This window comes from Hylobates moloch, unplaced genomic scaffold (assembly GCF_009828535.3).
Source record: "Hylobates moloch isolate HMO894 unplaced genomic scaffold, HMol_V3 SCAFFOLD_9, whole genome shotgun sequence".
Lineage (NCBI taxonomy): Eukaryota > Metazoa > Chordata > Mammalia > Primates > Hylobatidae > Hylobates > Hylobates moloch.
In genome coordinates this window covers 92478490-92497864 of record NW_026652284.1, presented here as the reverse complement: position 1 = coordinate 92497864, position 19375 = coordinate 92478490, and the positions used below count along the sequence as shown (strand labels likewise).

The following is a 19375-nucleotide window of genomic DNA, read 5'->3' as shown; positions in this document are numbered from 1 at the left end:
AAAGTTAAAAATCTTTTCATAGGACATGTAAACCTGAAGTTCTTCAGGTGTTCTGAAGTTCTTCAGATGTTCTGAGCTCTCATATGTTTTTTGCCTTATCATTTCCTATAGCTCTCCCTGGTAGAGTATTAAATACTGAAAGGCTTTATTAAGTTTTTGTGTCCTCATGTGCTGTTTGATACTCTAGAGATGTGACACTCAGTATCTCTCTGAGTACAACTAACAGGGGACACACGTTAAATTCTGAAACTACCTATCACTCATAAAGAATATTCTATAATGTATTGACTTTTGATTCTCCTATGACTAGCAGTGTTTTAGTTTATAAGCCACTGAGTATTGTCTATGTACAGCATAATTTATTCATTACTGACCTAAAATGTAATGATTCTAGACTATATATTAAATTGTGAATCACAGATCAATCTTCACTGAATCTCTTGAACCCTCAAGTTCTTTTCATGTAACTTCTGTATTGCTTCACTTTGAATCCACATGGTGTCATATGTCCTTACTTAGCAAATCCACATTAATCTTCTCCTTAACTTTCACAGATTTTACCAGGAACAGATACAGTTCGAACTCATACACATCTATATGTGGACACACACTCATCACTCTCACATGTACAGATTTATCATAATCACTCAATCATTTTTAATGCTTACTTAGCTTACAATGTTGCTGTTAAACTCATCCTCAGAATGAATAAGTTAACAGAACAGCTCATATAGCTGCAAACTCCACTTTATTTTTAAAAAGCCACCTTCAACATAAATGTTTGATTTCTGGAGGCTTTAGATGTTTGAGCAGAACATTTGCTTCTGATTTGTTGTATAAACATGCTGGTATAGGTTGTTCGATAGGAGATATAAAAAAATTTTATATTCAATAATTATGTATTGTAGTGATTGACTGTGGACACCCTGGCGTTCCACCTAATGCAGTCCTGTCTGGCGAGAAGTATACTTTTGGGTCTACTGTTCACTATTCCTGCACAGGAAAGCGTTCCCTTCTAGGCCAGTCATCAAGAACCTGCCAATTAAACGGCCATTGGAGTGGATCACAACCTCATTGTTCAGGTACCACTTGGAAAATTGGACAATGTGTGTTGGAAATTACATTATTGTTAGTAGTAGTAGTAGTAACATATACACAAAACAATCTAAAGACTTAAAATATATTTCTCTTTGAAAAATCTCATAAGAAAAGCTGAAACACTGCTTATACATTACTGGAGTATGTGTAAGGCTATAGAAATGCAGGGTACTGATGTTGTAGATGATAAATTACAAGTATGTGTTTTGAACTGTGTTGCTAATTTAAAGAATTTATGGTTTTAGGATGCTACACTGTATGAAGCACTTTTGTTTGTTAAAATAGTGAAACTATTCAAGCTAAAGTATCTATCCCATTTTAGCAGATACCACATATAATTTTCCCCAGAAGGCAATATTGTATCAGTGATTTTCTGTCAGATTTCAGTTCTGTTTGACTTTCTAAGCAATTGATTACTTTAATGGTATAATTTTAAAATAAAGTCCAAAATGTTTTAAGTTGAACTAATCTAATTCATTTTATTAAAGATATTTATCTATCCTAATATTAATGTGACATATTGCTTAGAGTTATGTTTGCATAAATCAATATTAAAGATATTTTAATTAATAATTTGTTCACAGAGTATTTGGTGAATCTTTTTTGAGATAAACGTTTAAGTTACCACTTTTTTTCAAAAATATCATTTACATTTTAGACCTATGATGGCTCCCTAGTTGATACTATTTATTTTTACCCATCAACAAGATATTGCGCTAATTTTTCTGCCTTTTCTTTATATTTATATATTATCCATTGTCTTTACACTACTTTATCTCTGTGGATACCATTCTGATGACTTATTAGGAATTGTTTTACATTATTTTCACTTTAGACTTAAAAGCAGTGAAATGGTAAATTAACCCCAAATCTTTTAACTAGTGATTAATCCCTACGAAGTGACTGCCTGGGACTTTGAATGTAATCTACAGATTTAGAAAAACTATCATTTTTAATGTAACTATAAAATTGATTTTAAGAGAATTAAAGTCTTATCTTGGAGTGACTCATAGTAAATTAACTCTCAGATAACTGCTTATACATGTGAACACACAGACTCACCCCCCGCCCCCACCCCACAATGTATTAGAAAACTGCTACTAAATTGAGTAATAAAATTGTACACAGATATTTAAAAGTGAAATACTAATCTTAAAATTTTGTGTGGTTATTGATTTTACATCACATGAAAATAAGGACATATAATGAAGGATTCCAAATACACAAGGCATATAAAAAAGACAAATGGAAAGAACATTTTCAATGCTTATATTTTCAACCCTTCTCTCTCTCTCTCTTTCTCTTTCTCTCTCGCTCACTCTCTCACTCTCTCAATGTATATTAACACTATGGCAATTTTGATTAGGATTATTTAAGAAATGATAAAACGACTAGGTAAAGACTGAGAAAATATTTAACACTAAAATCAAAAGATGAATGCCTAGTCATGAGCAATATTCTTATCAGAAACTTAAGTCAGAGTTTCTAAATTTTGGTCTGTTACATTTTATTTTTATGTTTTCATATACGAGGAATATGCAATTCATTCATCTTTGATCATTGGTCATTTGTAGAGAAAATAAGAGAGAGAAACCTAGACTATCAGAACTGTATTGTCATATTTACATGTCCTAGCACAACACAATTCCACTTTAACAAAAACAATAAAAATATTATCAGTAATCAGGAAATTCTGAAAAGGAAACATGCAAATTGCAGAATTCAGTTTTTTTTAATTTTATTTTTATAAGTCTGTTGTTATTTGAGTTCATAGTACTGTCAGTTATACATTTTCCATTAGCTTGGTTATTAACTAGATTGTGGAAAAACTTATGAAATATCCTTAACTTATTTGACGTCTCCAAATTCACTGATAAAAAAAAAACACTGTACTCTGCAATTATTTTCTTTTTCATTTACACTTTTTTTTATGACTGGAGTCAGATAAGAAATATGAATTACAATTTTACTCCATGTGTGCTAAAACACAGCATGCACAAAAACAAATGCCTGCCAGGCCCTCGGACTAACTGATAAACTTAATAAATGTTTATGGGAATTGGTTACCTTGAACTGTACTGCATTGCAGGTGATGCTACTGGGACATGTGGCGATCCAGGTACTCCTGGCCATGGCTCTAGACAGGAAAGCAATTTCAGAACTAAAAGTACTGTACGCTACGCTTGTGATACTGGTTATATCCTTCATGGCTCAGAAGAAAGAACATGTTTAGCTAACGGCAGTTGGACCGGAAGGCAGCCAGAGTGCAAAGGTAACCTCAAGAAGAAATTAAATATATTGGAACTACTGGATTTTAGTGTGTATCTAAATCCAGATGAGTTTAGAAGAGGAAAATTACTCTTACTAGTTTATTCTGCCTGCAACTATGAAATAAAACAGTCGTATTCCCGTTATACTGACACCATCTCCTAAGATAACTATGACTGATAATTTTTAAAAACCCCTAATTGGTCATATACATGCAAACATTGTTCACAACATAGCAAATGTTTAGATTTAAAAAGTAATATATATTTGTTAAAAAGATTTATTCTTTCCTCTTTACAGTAGTCCCTCCTTTATCCACGGAGAATACGTTCCAAGACTTTTAGTGGGAGCCTGAAACCACAGATACTACCTAACCCTTTATTTCTATGATTTTTCGCACATACCTGTAATAAAGTTTTATTTATAAATTATGCGCAGTAGATTAACAACTATAATAGTAAAATAGAACAATTATAGCAATATACTAGAATAAAAGTTATGTGAATATGGTCTCTCACTCAAAATATCTTGTTGACTGTACTCACCCTTCTTCTTGTGATCTTTTGATCTGATAACCAAGGCAGGTATTAGGTCACTGATGAGAGGATATCATATACAGGGTAAGTACCCTGGACAAGGGATGATTCACTTTCCATGTGGGACGACATGATATTTCATCATGCTACTCAGAACTTTAAATGTATGGATTGGCTATTTCTGGAATTTTCCATATAATATTTTTAGACCATGATTGACCATGGCTAAGTGAAACTGTGGAAAGAATAGTGGATAAGGGGAGACTAGTGTACCTATATTGTAGAGACAAGAGAAAATAATAGGTTGTTCTTACCCTAACATAATCTCAATGTCTGTCTTAGCTTCCAGTTTGTAGAAATGGAAAAAGATAGAAACATACAGAAGTATGATTAAGATTTTTAATTGTAGAGTACAATTGTTAGTTACTAGAATTCACAACATTTAGGGTGTTTGAGTAATATTAATTGTTCTGACTCAAGAGTTAACATAATTAAATCTTTATAACAGAGCCAGTTGTGGCTCAAGCCTGTAATCCCAACAGTTTGGGACACTGAGGCAGGAGGATCACTTGAGGCCAGGAGTTTGAACCAGCCTGGGTAGGACCCAGCCTGAGACCACATCTCTACAAAAATTTTAAAAATTAGCCAGGTGTGGTGGCATATGCCTGTAGTCCTAGCTACTCCGGATGCTAAGGCAGGAGGGTCACTGAGTCCAGGAGGCAGAGGCTGCAGTGAACCATGATTATGCCACTGCACTGTAGCCTAGGTGACAGAGCGAGACGCTGTTTAAAAAAAAAAAAAAAGAAAGATAAAAAGGAAAAAGAAAAATATTTTACAAAATTGACTAGTAAATAAAATGTTGCTGGAAAATTATCGTATTGTCTTTAGTTGTTCTTTTTGTGATTATTTTATTGGAAAAACTAAACTTGCAAAATATTTTTAAACTTACTTGATGTCGTACCAAACATATTGGTTTTGTAAATAGAAGACAATTCTCAATAAAACTTACCTGAGGGTTTTTTGATTGACTATGTTATAGAAATATTTGATTATGTTTAATATTTATATTCTAGAAAAGATAGTTATCTTTTTTAACTGGGTCAGTTTTAATAATCTTAGGAAAGAGTTGCAACTTAGGTGATATAGGGAAAAGACTTGGAAAACATAGTGCTGAGTAAAATACAGTAAGAGAGACTAAACTCTTTATTTCTCAAACTTATTTTCCAAAGTCAAAGTCTTTTTAATGATGCTGTGGGCATCATTATAGATGCAACATTTTGTGGGTGACATCTAAATCAGTCCTTTGTTCAGCTGACCTACAAAATATTTTATAGATGAAATACAGACTTGTGCTGATATTGCTTTGTTAGCATGCATATTATGGATAAAAGAACTATGAGTTGTAGCAAATACAGTAGAATTAATATTTTTCTCATAAATGAAGCTTATACAAATCACTTACACAAACAGATTTTAGTAGACGAATGGAAAAAGGATATGAATAGAAAGCAGAAATAAAAAAACTGTAACCTATAGAAAAAATGCAACAGAACTACTAATAAAAAATTATGATTAAATATTAAGGTATCATTTTCACCTATCTTAAACATGGTAATATAAAATTCTTGTGTGCGGGAGCAGCAAAACTAGAACTTTAAAATATTTCAAGATGATTTTTATTGTTATATTTTGAGAGCAATTTGACAAAAATTGCTCTCAAAATGCTAATGAATAGAATGATAAATATTCATGGGATATATCTATAGCTTCAGTTTATTACTCCACTTTTGTGGAACGTTTTCCAAGGAAAATAGAAATATTAAAAGAACACACAATTATGAAAATGTAATTTTTATTTGTTTATAACTAGCAATAATTTGGCACAATCTTACACTAGGAAAAGTATTGCTTAAGCAATTTTATGTTTACATAATCTAATAGTGTATGGTCAATAAAATATTACAATATAGGCCATGAAGCAATATGAGAAAATGTACATTATATAAAACTTAGAAATAAGATTTAAAATTATGTACTATATTAGAACCATGAGAAATGATATTCATTTAAGAGAAAGTATGAAAGGAAATACACAAAAAAATAATACTAGGACAGAGTTGTGAAATTATTGGTATTTTTACTCTTTATTCCAAATGTTTTCTATTGTTGTCATATTACTTTAATAATTTATAATAAAACATGAAAGGTATTTTCAGGATGTGAAGGATAAAGCACATGTAAAAATAAAAATATTAAATAATGTGTTTAAGTGACTTCATTTAATCAACAGAGAAATGCAAATTTGAAGAATGTAACATTTTTGACAAACTGAGATTCTTTTAAATGATGGTAAATGGTGTTACAGAGGAGGTGTGAACACAAGCAAAGTTTTATGCTATCAATGCAAGTGTGTATTGTTATAATATCTGTAGTGGTTCTGTGGCAATATATTTCAATTTAAATTTTTAATGTTTTAGGTATTTTTTATTGATACATAATTTTACATATTAATGGGGCACATGTGATATTTTGTTACATACATAAATGTGTAATGATCGAATCAGAATATTTATGATATCCATCACCACGAGCATTTATTATTTCTATGTGTTGATAATATTTCAGGTCCTCACTTCTAGCTATTTTGAAATGTACAATACACTGTTGTTAATTATAGTCACCCTACTAAAAAATGATCCAGAAATTATTTTAGATTTTTATCTTAAAAATAGAACTAATGTACAGAGTTGTAAATATAAGTTCTAGTATATCCAAAAATCATAGAAAAATAAAACCAAGCCAAACTAAATGTTTTTCGACAGGGAATTCATTAGGTAAATTATGAACTGTATGGAAAACCGCACATTTACTAAACCTTATGATAGAAAGATACCTTAATTGTAATTTTATGTAAGAAAAATAGAAATAAAAAAGCAGTTTAATATTTCACTGTTGTATACTCTATACCTAACACAATGCCTAGAATATTGAAATAATTATATTCATATTAATACATAATCATATATACATATATGCATATATAAATATCAATTTCTATTTTTCGGTGGTGGAATTTTAAGCAATCTTTACTTTCTTCCTTATACTTCTTTTTTGTCGTTTTAGAAATGACTGCTTATTACTTTGATACAAGGAAACAAATGGTGCCTTGATTTTTAAAATAAGAGTTCTCTCTAGCAACAAAAGAAAGGCAAACATATAAAATATACTTCCTATAAAGATGCATCACAAAAAATATTCAATTAACAAACATGTATTATGTTTCAGCTTATCTCCTAGCCTGAATATGATTCAATGCTTTTAGTATATGCTATCAGCATCATTCCTAGGAATTTGTACTAGATGAACAATCTGCTATTAACTAGCTTTGTGAAATTGGGCAAGTTACTTAATCTTTCTGTGCCTCAGTTTCCTATTCAGAAATGGTGGTGATGTTAATACTAACTCAGAACATTTTTGTGAGAAGTAAATAATTTTGGAAAAGTTGTAGCTGTGACATATTAAGTGTTTAATGAATCTAAAAATATGGTAACTCATTTTTATTAGATTATGTCTGTTGATTGCTGGGAAATGACTCTTGTGAGAAGAGATGGTTTGGTTGACTAGTACTAAATGTAAATGCAGGTTTATTCACAGGCAACAATAAATCATTTTTCTCCTGAATATCAATATTGCAGAGGCAAAGTAGTTGCTGTTTCCTTTAATTGTATCCAGCAAGCTTTAAGTCTTCACTCACGATAGATGATGCACTTACCTTGTTTCATTTTAAGTTAATTTTACTTGTGCTTAGTTCAAATAAAAAGTCTGGATAGGAGAAATTTGTGTATTAGGTGTGGAGGAATTAAAGTCAAGAGAACAGAAACAACAGTATGATTTGGCCATATCTTGAAACCACCCTGACTAAAGAAATTCTTGATTTTTATTGTGCGGAAATTTGACTCTGCCTAGGTCTCTATTTCAAAATAAAAATTACATGACATTTTAAAACAAAGATGACATTATCTCAAATCCTTCTTGCATTACGTCAAGCTATGGATCACGATATATAACAAGTAAACATGACCAAAATTTTATTTCAGGCAGGCACTAATGCATTTAGAAGAAAGTAATCATGCTTAACAACAAAGTAAAAACGTCTGCTATTATCATAGATTCTGCTTAAAATATTATCTACAGTTTGATTTTTACGTATATATGTAAAATGAGTAAGGTTCTTGCCTACACATGCATACACACACATATGCACGTGCACACACACACACACGACAGTTATACAAATGATAGGCAAAAAGAAATATTTAAGATGCAGCAAGGGATGTAGATAGTATTTTCTGAAATTATAATCATATTTCATATCCATAAAAGCCTTCATTTCTGTAAGGTACTAAAATGCCTTCTGATATTATAATAAAATTAAGCATTACATTTGATATATTATTGCTTTTAAGTCAGATAGTTTAAAAATTAACATATCATTGCTGACAAATAGTTAAACATATATATAAAATAGTTAATCATAAAAAGACATTTGTGTTTTTAACTTTTATTTAGAATATATTGAAACTTAATGAAAACGATTACTAAGATTTAATTACTTTGGTTTTACTCAGTTTTGTTTTGGTACTCTGGTCTAGAAATATAATTTATACATTTTAATGCAAAACAGTTATGTACTTATATAAACAAAAATATACATAGATGCTTACAATATTTAAATTCTGTATCTGTCTTTTCTGGAATATAAATGTAATAAATCTCTGTTGCATCTCATCACTCATTGTTACATGTCTTCCAATTTTACATGAGTTGCTTTTTAGGCAGAGATTCTTAAAACCCTTCTCTAAAAGATTTTGTGGTACCTGAAGCCAATACAGTACTCTTTGAATAATTATTTTACTCTGTAGAGTTTTTACTGAAGCTGCTAAAAAAAAGTCTTAAGAAAATGTTATAATTTGCATCCCAGTAATTAAGCTAATAAAATCAACATACATTCATCTTGAATTTCAACTACCTAGATACTTTACTGCTTATTTTAGAGGTTTTTATTGCTTCTTTGAATAATTTGAAAGAATCATTTAGTCGTTAACTTTTTTGGGAAGAATTTCTGATTGCATTTTTTATATATACTCTTAAACACTTTGTTTTATAGCTGTGCAATGTGGTAACCCAGGAACCACAGCCAATGGGAAAGTCTTCCGAATTGATGGCACAACATTTCCTAGTTCAGTCATTTATTCCTGCATGGAGGGATACGTCCTTTCTGGACCTTCAGTTAGACAGTGCACAGCCAATGGAACATGGTCTGGAACTGTACCTAACTGTACAAGTAAGTATATTCTCAATATTTAAAAATCAGTAGTTATATGAAAGTATTGATGAGTATTTAAGTATTTTGTGTGTTTTGTAATTAATAAAACCATGTAAGGTTTTAACCGTTTGTACTGTCTTTCAAATTAAAGGATTATAGTAGTTACCATGGCTAGAGTGTATACTAATGGCTTTAGGATAAGTTGGCTTATCAAGGTACTACATTAACTGGCAGTGGAAAGAGAGGTCAGAGGAAGTCAGCACTAATAAATGTAATTTAACAGAATTTTAAGAACAATGATGATTTATAGCTGCGATTAAAATTAAAAAGAGAATCGATGCAATTTTATTTTTTCAATATAACGTATTAATAACAAAATTGATTTTTAAAAGGCATACTGATTCTTTACGGGTTCTTGCACTGTTATAGGGAGTCTTGATAACTGATTTGCTCTCTGAGTATGTTAAAAATAGATGGCACTTTGGAGGTTCTGCGTTATAATAAAATTACTCACTTGAAGAAATTTTTGAAAAATGTGTTTAAAAGTCTTAAAATTATACACATTAATGCTTATTTATAAAATAAATAGTATTTAACCAACAATAATACACAACCATTGGAAATTATGGTTATTTTTATTAAGAAGAATTGGCACTTTTGGAGGCTGAGACATGTAGATCACTGAGCCCAGGAGTTTGAGATCAGCCTGGGAAACATGGCAAAAACCCTGTCTCTACAAAAAATACAAAACTTAGTCAGGTGTGGTGGTGCAAGCCTGGAGTCCCAGGTACTTAGGAGGCTGAGATGAGAGGATCACCTGAGCCCAGGTGGTCAAGGATGCAGTGAACTCTGAATGTAACACTGCACTACAGCTTGGGTGACAGAGTGAGAACCTGCCTCAAAAGAAAATTGTTTAGACTGTGTGTTCATGGATTCTAAGTATCATGAGAGGACGTTGCTGAAGCCTCTGTAGCAAAGGAGACTTGGGGATACTAGTGGGAGGGCCTTTTGTATTGCAATTGGGACAGAGTATATATAATTTTGCTAACCAAATAATTATCAGAAAATTAACTGAGAAGGCATGGCCTTGTAGTGTGTGGGTGAGATGATCCCCCTTTCTTCTGGGCTCCTTTTTGTTTGCATTTCCTGGATGAATGGGTCAAATGAATTTCTTGCCCTCAAAATAATGGCATACATGCATTCCTGGAGAAAATCAGTTGTAGTTGATATATTGCATGCAAAGTTTGTGTGCAATGTTACACAAGGGCTGTTGAGATACCCACATATATTGTGTCTCTTCAAAAGTGAAAACAAACTATGCTTGGGAAGCTGTTGAAATAAGTACTGAATAGAATATATTCACTAAACCTATAATAGCAAAATATTTTCCAGTTATTGATAGGAACAAACAACTTCAGTAATATTGATATGGAGGTCTTAATCAGGGGCATCAGGGTATTTAGGCTGTGGTAATCAACTTTCCCATGCCATTTATTTTTGTCAGGTTTAAACACTGAACAAATTGGACTATTTAAAGGGAAAGCAGTAGGAACAATAGTTGTTTCCTTCAGTAGGTGTTACATGATGGTTCTTAATTACTGTAGACCTTGTTTTAATCTAAGTTGGGCTGTATTAACTATTATAATTAGAAGGACAGGTCCAAGGGGCTCCATTTATCAAGCTGATTGTAAATGCCAGATAATTAATATTAATTTATTACTAATTGGTTCAAAATGTTCATATCAGGTGCTTTAGATCAATGGACACTCTGACCATGAGGAATTTAGGCAAAGCAATAGTTTCAATGTTTAATGTGAGACATACATGTTTGCCTTCTGTTTATGTTTGGTAACTCCTCTAAAGTACAGGATATACCTTATACATTCAGTGGCATCTCCTCATATAACTGTAATTTGAGGCCCAGTATCTATGAAGACCACAAAGATTTTTCAAGTACTACATATCAGAATATGTTCATTTAAAACCCATATTGTGGAGATGTGAAATCCAATTCATGTTATTTTATCTTTCTGTTGAATAACTATTTTAGAAAATTTTGTATTTTCAATTGAGTCCAGTTGTGGATCTTTATTTCAATTTTTGTATCTTTTCCCTGTATCCTAGTGTTTTGTTGTTGTTGTTGTTGTTGTTGTTGTTTGGGGGTGGAGTTACAGGATACACTTCAGGAAGAAGGGCAGTCTTCTCTACTCTGTCCTTATTTATAAGTATCTTCCTCCAGAGAGTTCCAAATCATTATTTTAAATGTTGGGGGTCTCCCACAGGGCAGTTGTTACTTTATTGGGTTTAGGGACTCCAGGCTTAAGTCAGGTTTGAATTAAGCCCACAGCTGTGCTATGAGATGATATGGGTGTTCTTCCCTGAGAACCAGAATCTTTTTGATGACAGACACATAGACAGTAGCAACAACAACGAAGGTTGTTTTAGATACCTAAAGCCATCTGAGTTTAGGTATGGGCTGGAGGACACCACATGGTGACTACTCCTTGTCAGATAGGCAAGCATTGGATTAGCATTCTTATTGCACAGTGTGCCAGCCTTTCCCCCTGAGTACTCTATAGAATGGGAGTCAACACCTGCTTGAGACACATAACCAACAGTCATAGAGTAAGACATTCATCTGAGCCTAGCATCATTCATGGCTTGTACTAAATTTGAGACATATGATTAAATCTAAGACACACAGATAAGTCTAAGCTGAGAGGCACAGAACTCAGAATCACTTTGGGAAGGACCACAAGCCAATACTCCTGTCTCTGAATGTCAATTTTCAATACTTCTGACTTAGATCTATCATTTAAATCCTGGTAGAGGCCAGAAAACTCAGAAAATGCAGCACAAATCAGCACATCTCGAAGTGTAAGTACACTAGCACAGCACCAAGCACTCTCTAGCCAGGTGGCAGCAGAGCCAGTTATCAAGTCACAAACAGCAACAAAAAAGTCCCCCAGGTAATAATAGTCATCCCTTGGGCCACCCTACTCACTGCCAGTTGCTCTGTAGTTGCCTAAGGAAGAGCATGATCAACTGCCCCCTCTCCAAAATTGGTTCCATATTGACTGATTATGCCACAAGGCTGAAGATGTGCCAAGAAGGTATGAAAGATTACCCACATGGTAAGACTCTCTTTGGTCAGAAATGGTTTGAGAGAAGGGGTGGATGAATAGTGATATGGGTTGGCTGTGTCCCCACCCAAATCTCATCTTAGATTGTAGCTCCCATAATTCCCATGTGTTGTGGGAGGGACCCAGGGGGAGATAATTTAATCATGGGGCAGTTTCCCCCATACTGTTCTCATGGTAGTTCTAAGTCTCATAAGATCTGATTATTTTATAATGGGTGTCCCCTTTCATTTGGTTCTCATTCTCTCTTGACTGTCACCATGTAAGATATGCCTTTCTCCTTCTGCTATAATTGTGAGGCCTCCTCAGCCACTTGGAACTGTGAGTCCATCAAATCTCTTTTTCTTTATAAATTACCCAGTCTTGGGTATGTCTTTTTCAGCAGTGTGAAAGCGAACTAATACAGTAAATTGGTACTGGGAGTTGGGTGCTGCTGTAACGATACCCCAAAATGTGGAAGTGGCTTTGGAACTGAGTAATAGGCAGAGGTTGGAACAGTTTGGAGGGCTCAGGAGAAGATAGAAAAATGTGGGAAAGTTTAGAACTCCCTAGAGACTTGTTGAATGGCTTTGAGCAAAATGCTGATAATGATATGGACAATGAAATCCAGGCTGAGATAGTTTCAGATGAAGATGAGGAACTTGTTGGAAACTGGAGTAAAGGTGACTCTTGCTATGTTTTAGTAAGGTGACTGGCAGCATTTTGCCCCTGCCCTGGAGATTTGTGGAACTTTGAACTTGAGGGAGATGATTTACGATATCTGGTGGAAGAAATGTCTAAGCAGCAAAGCATTCAGGAGGTGACTCAGGTGCTGTTAAAAGCATTCAGTTTTAAAAGGGAAATAGAATATAAAAGTTCAGAAAATTTGCAGCCTGGCAATGCAATAGTAAAGAAAAACCCATTTTCTGAGAAGAAATACAAGCTGGCTGTAGAAATTTGCGAAAGTAATGAGGGGCCAAATGTTAATCGCCGAAACAATAGGAAAAATGTCTCCAGGGCACAACAGAGAACTCTGTGACAGCTCCTCCCATCAAAGGCCTGGTGGTCTAGGAGGAAAAAATGGTTTTGTGAGTCAGACCCAGGGCCTTCCTGCTGTGTGCAGTCTAGGAACTTGGTGCCCTGCATCCCAGCCATGGCTAAAGGGGCCAAGGTATGGCTCAGGCTGTGGCTTCAGAGTGTGCAAGCCCCAAGCCTTTGGCAGCTTCCATATGATGTTGAGCCTGCAGGTGCACAGAAGTCAAGAATTGAGGTTTTGGAACATCTACTGCTGCAGGAGTGGGGTCCTCAAGGACTTTCACACTCTGAAGTCATGGCCTGAGCTGTACCTTGGTCCCTTTAGCCAGGGCTAGAGTGGCTGGGATGCAGGGCACCAAATTGCTAGACTGCACACAGCAGGAAGATTTCAAATGATGTATGGACATGCTGTACATCCAGGCAGAAGTTTGCTGCAGGAGTGGGGTCCTCAAGGACTTGCACACTCTGAAGTCATGGCCTGAGCTGTACCTTGGTCCCTTTAGCCAGGGCTAGAGTGGCTGGGATGCAGGGCACCAAATTGCTAGACTGCACACAGCAGGAAGATTTCAAATGATGTATGGACATGCTGTACGTCCAGGCAGAAGTTTGCTGCAGGAGTGGGGTCCTCAAGGACTTGCACACTCTGAAGTCATGGCCTGAGCTGTACCTTGGTCCCTTTAGCCAGGGCTAGAGTGCTGGGATGCAGGGCACCAAATTCCTATACTGCACACAGCAGGAAGGCCCTGGGTCTGACCCATGAAACCGTTTTTTCTTCCTAGACTTCCAGGCGTGTGATGGGAGGAGCTGTCACAGAGTTCTCTGTTATGCCCTGGGGACATTTTCCCCATTATCTTGGTGAAGAGAAACATGGGGTTGGAGCCCCTACACAGAGTCTCCACTGAGACACTGCCTAGTGGAGCTCTGAGAAGAGGGTCACTGTCCCTCATACCCCAGAAAGGGAGATACACTGACAATTTGTACCATGTACCTGGAAAAGCCACAGATACTCAATGCCAGCCTGTGAAAGCGGGTGAGAGGGAGGCTGTACTTGCAAAGCCACAGGGGTGGAGCTGCCCAAGATGATGGGAACCCATCTCTTGCATCAGTGACCTGGATGTGAGACATGTAGTCACAGAAGATTATATTGGAGCTTTAAGGTTTGACTGCCCTGCTGGATTTTGGACTTGCTTGGGGCCTGTAGCCCCTTCATTTTGGCCAATTTCTCCCATTTGGAACAGCTGTTATCCAATGCCTGTACCCCCATTGTATCTAGGAAGTAACTAACTTCCTTCTGATTTTATAGGTTCATAGGTGGAAGTACTTGTCTTGTCTCAGATGAGGTTTGGGACTGTGGACTTTTGAGTTAATACTGAAATGAGTTAAGACTTTTGGGGACTATTGGGAAGGCATAATTGGTTTTGAAGTGTGAGGATATGAGATTTGTGAGGGGCCAAGCTTGGAATAACGTGGTTTGGCTGTATCCCCAACCAAATCTCATCTTTAATTGTAACTCCCATAATTTTGACATTTTGTGGGAGGGACCCAGTGAGAGATAATTGAATCATGGAGGTGATTTCTCTCATACTTGTCTCATGTAGTGAATAGGTCTCACAAGATCTGATGATTTTATAAGAAGTTTCCACTTTTGCTTGGTTCTCATTCTTTCTTGCCTGCCACCATGTAAGATGTGCCTTCCACCTTCTGCCATGATTGTGAGGCCTTCCTAGCCACTGGGAATTGTGAGTCCATTAAACCTCTTTTTCTTTTTGAGATGGAGTTTTGCTCTTCTTGCCCAGGCTGGAGTGCAATGGCGCAATTTTGGCTCACTGCAACCTCTGCCTCCTGGGTTCAAGTGATTCTCCTGCCTCAGCTTCCTGAGTAGCTGGGATTACAGACACCCACCAACATGCCTGGCTAATTTTGTATTTTTAGTAGAGATGGGGTTTTGCCATGTTGGTCAGGCTGGTCTCGAACTCCTGACATAAGGTGATCCATCTGCCTCAGCCTCCCAAAGTGCTGGGGTTACAGGAGAGAGTCACCATGCCCAGCCTAAACCTCTTTTTCTTTATAAATTATCCAGTCTCAGGTATGTCTTTATCAGCACTGTGAAAATGTACTTATACATATAGTTTTGCTTTTTTTTTTTTTTATTGTGGTTAGTGGTGAGAACTTGGGAAAAGTTCTTGTGAGTGTGCCAGGGTTTGCATGGTTTGAACTTCCCTGCTGATGCCAAAGGAGGGAAGCAAGCAGACTTTCTTGTCAGCTTGCCCAGATGTGGAGTAGAAGCAGAACATGGAGGAAGAACTTGAAGCATCAAAAGGTTCTTTATGAAAATGCTCTTGTAGTCAAACATCTTACTTAGTCAATGTTACAAACACCAAAACACCACACAGCATTGTTAAACAACTTTAATTAGTCAACTATTTCTTCAAGAGATTTAAATAGTAAGGCAAATCTTATTTATGTACATCATTACTACTTCAAGTGTTGTAATTTTTTTGTGTAGATACATACTTGCATGAGGTATTATTTTTCTTCCACTGGAAGGACTTCTTTAAATTTGTCTTGTGGTCCATTTCTACTTATGATAATGTTTTCAGCTTTTCTTTGTGTGCATATGTGTCTATTTCACCTTTTAAAATACATGTTTTTGCTGGGTATAGAATTCTATATGACAAGTGGCATTCCTGGCCCCATGTCAGCTCCAGATATTGTTACATCTCATCTTTTGGGGTAGTTTTTTCTCAAACCATGGGCAGTTTCCTCAGGAGCTGATCGGAAATCTGCTGACTATTTAAGGAGTTTCCTTCCTATATCTCTGGAGATATTTCTCTGTCAATGTCCACTCTGGTACTGTGTCCCATAAACTCTACCTGCATAGTTTTCTCTTGACTCTCAGATCCATCTTCTCAACTCAAGGAGTCTGCTGGGCTCTGCATAGGTTCCTCTTCCCTGTGCCACAGACTTGCAACTCTCTTAATGTAGTAAGATGAGGCAATCAGGGGATTCATCTAATTTGTTTCCTGTCACTCAAGAATCACTGTGCTTTGTTGTCTGATGGCCATTGTTTTGAAATATTTCTTTTTTTTTAAAATATACTCTTTCCTTTTTTTTTTCTTTTGGCTCTTTCAAATGGAAGGTAAATTCTTCCTTGTTACTCCATGTTGAAGGAAAGCAGAATTCCTCTTACTTACTTAGAAAATATCTCATTTTCGCAATAATGAACAACTTAACACTATCCCACCTTAGTCTTTAAAAGTGTTATCCACCTTTTAAGTATCAGGTAATGTGAAACATTTGGCAATACACCTCAAGACATTTTCTCTTCATATCCTTTTTAGCCAAAAGTAATCTCTCCATACTGTATAGCTTTTTTTTTTTTTTTTTTTTATATTAACTCTCCCACTGTAACCCAGGCTGGAGTGCAGTGGTGCGATCTCGGCTCACTGCAAACTCTGCCTCCTGGGTTCACGCCATTCTCCTGCCTCAGCCTCCCGAGTAGCTGGGACTACAGGCTCCTGCCACCACGCCCGTCTATGTTTTTGTATTTTTAGTAGAGACGGGGTTTCACCGTGTTACCCAGGATGGTCTCGATCTCCTGACCTCGTGATCCACCCGCCTCAGCATCCCAAAGTGCTGGGATTACAGGCATGAGCCACCGTCCAACTCAATTTTAAACTACTTGCAGATAGGGCCTACAATTGTATGGCTAACATAGCACATAGGTTCTGGCATATAGTATGTTTTCAATAATAGTCATTGAAGAGAGTGAAATAATGAAAATAGTTCAGAGTAACAGAAATATGCTGAGGAACACTTTCTTTTTTTTTTAACAATGAATAACAATTTTGTTTATGGATAAATAACTCAATCTTTTATTTACAGCTGTCTTCCAATTTTAGTGAAGTAAAAATAAATAAACATTCCTATTTTTTGTGATTGAAAATTACATTGACATTTTTATTGAATTGTCTTCATTTTTCCTCAGGAATGTTAAATAAGTTATAAGTCATTTGATTCAAGACAGATTGATTATGAATAACATAGGAAAAGTATAAGGAATGTTTGTTTCTCTCTGTCAGTTCTTCAAAGAGAAATATTGTATTGCATAAAATAATTTAAGTGTTAGCTTTTCAACAATGAATCACTATTAAACTAAAAGCTGATAATTTGTAAGTTTATTTACTTCATAAGCAAAAGTTACTAACACCCCATTAACAATCCAAACCAAAAGCGTAAAGAAAAACCCCCAAAAAGAAGCAGAGAGAGGTTTCAGTGGAAATTAAAACAGCCTAAATTTCTGTAATTAAAGAATCTAGAATAGTGATAGTGTTTATATATGGTGATCAAATTAAATTAGAATCAGTGCTTCAGATTCCTTCTCATTAATTTGCAATGAAAATAAATTTAAATATATGATTGGTAGAATCATATTATTTTGGGAATCGTCCTAGACTCACATTGTCTAGATCAAGAAACTCAGGCATCACAGCATTTAAAGGGCTTCCTGACTACTGGCAGAGCTCAACACTAAACAATAATTTCATCTATATTTCACATATATAGATGAAATTTTCCATTCATGTTATTCTCTATACCCACTAGAAGGCTAATTTCAAGTGTAAATATGTTTTTAATAAATTTTGATTTGTTATAATTGCCTTTGTAGACAATTTTTGTGGTTACTATATGCCCGGTCTATATAAATTTTATGGTTACTATAGGCCAGTTACTATATGAATTTGAATTAAATTAATGAGGTGTGCAAAAAATTTGAAGTAGCTGAGCTTTCCAAACCAACATCCTGATATCAATTTTTAGAAAACTCAGATGTCTTAGTCTATTTGTGCTGCTATAACAAAATTCCTGAGATGAGGTAAATACTAAAGAACAAACATTTATTTCTCAAAATTCTGGAGGCTGAGAAGTCCAAGATCAAGGTGCCAGCAGATCTTGTGTCTGGTGAGGGCTACTTGTTGCTTCTAAGTTGGCACCTTGTTTCTGTGTCCTCACACGACAAAAGGGGTGCATGTTATGCCCTGGCTGGCAGAAGGTGAAAGAGCAAAAAGGAGCCTAGCTATTAATGTTACCCTCCCACACTTTTAGAAGGCACTAACCTCATTCATGGTGAGAGGGCCCTCGTGACTTAATAACTTCCTAAAGCCCCTACCTTTTAATACTATTGAATTGGGGGTTAAATTGGCACATGAATTTTGAAGAGACATTAAAACCATAGCACTAAAGAAACAAAGCCTTTATTCTTTTCATGCTAATTGTTACTATTTCTTCTCATAAATAATAATATCTGTTATTGAGTGTTTATCATTTGTTCAGATTTGTGCTGATTTACATAATTATCTCAATTATTACAACAAATCTATGAGATACATACTATTATCCTTTTTATTTCACATTCAAATAAATGGTTTCTTAGAGAGGAAACAACTTTCTTTTCCATGGTAACACAGCTAGTAACTGTAGAATCTAAGATTTAAACCCAAGTCTATTTCACTCAAGAATCCATGTTCTTTAGTATACTTTTATTTCTTCTTCTGTACTTTTCTCCATTTAGTTTTCTTGCTTTATTCTCTGTCTTCACTACAATGGTCAAATGTATATGACATACTATAATAAGTAGAACATTGGTGATAAGGCATATGAAAATGTCTCATTAATTTATGACTTATTTCTCTAAAAAATTTTTAATTTCTGTTTTCTCTGCATTTACCAATTTGAATTTTGCAAAATTATATCATTTCTTAATGAAACGACCATTTGTAAAATTTGTTTTTGCTAAACAATACTTCTAGTTTAACGTTACAATTTCCTATTTATTTGTTATCAGTGATATTTTTGTCAGATATACAAAGCAAATATAATGTAAGTCAATAAATAAGTCTGCAGATCTCACAAGAGATGAGATATTTTAATGTGATGAGTCAAAGCAAGTGAACAAGAGTGCTCGTTGAATCTCATACATAATCATTGACAAA

General features: G+C 34.9%; 1 protein-coding gene across 2 annotated transcripts in view; it reads left to right on the top strand.

Annotated features, from left to right (window-relative positions):
• The window catches only part of CSMD3 (CUB and Sushi multiple domains 3), a 1208741-nt gene that overhangs the window by 1141751 nt on the left and 47615 nt on the right, over window positions 1–19375 (top strand). For both annotated transcript variants that reach the window (XM_032760296.2, XM_032760295.2), the window contains 3 exons: window positions 909–1082; window positions 3188–3370; window positions 9070–9246. In XM_032760296.2, coding sequence (XP_032616187.1) covers window positions 909–1082; window positions 3188–3370; window positions 9070–9246 — 534 coding nt within the window. The remainder of the gene's footprint in view (window positions 1–908; window positions 1083–3187; window positions 3371–9069; window positions 9247–19375) is intronic.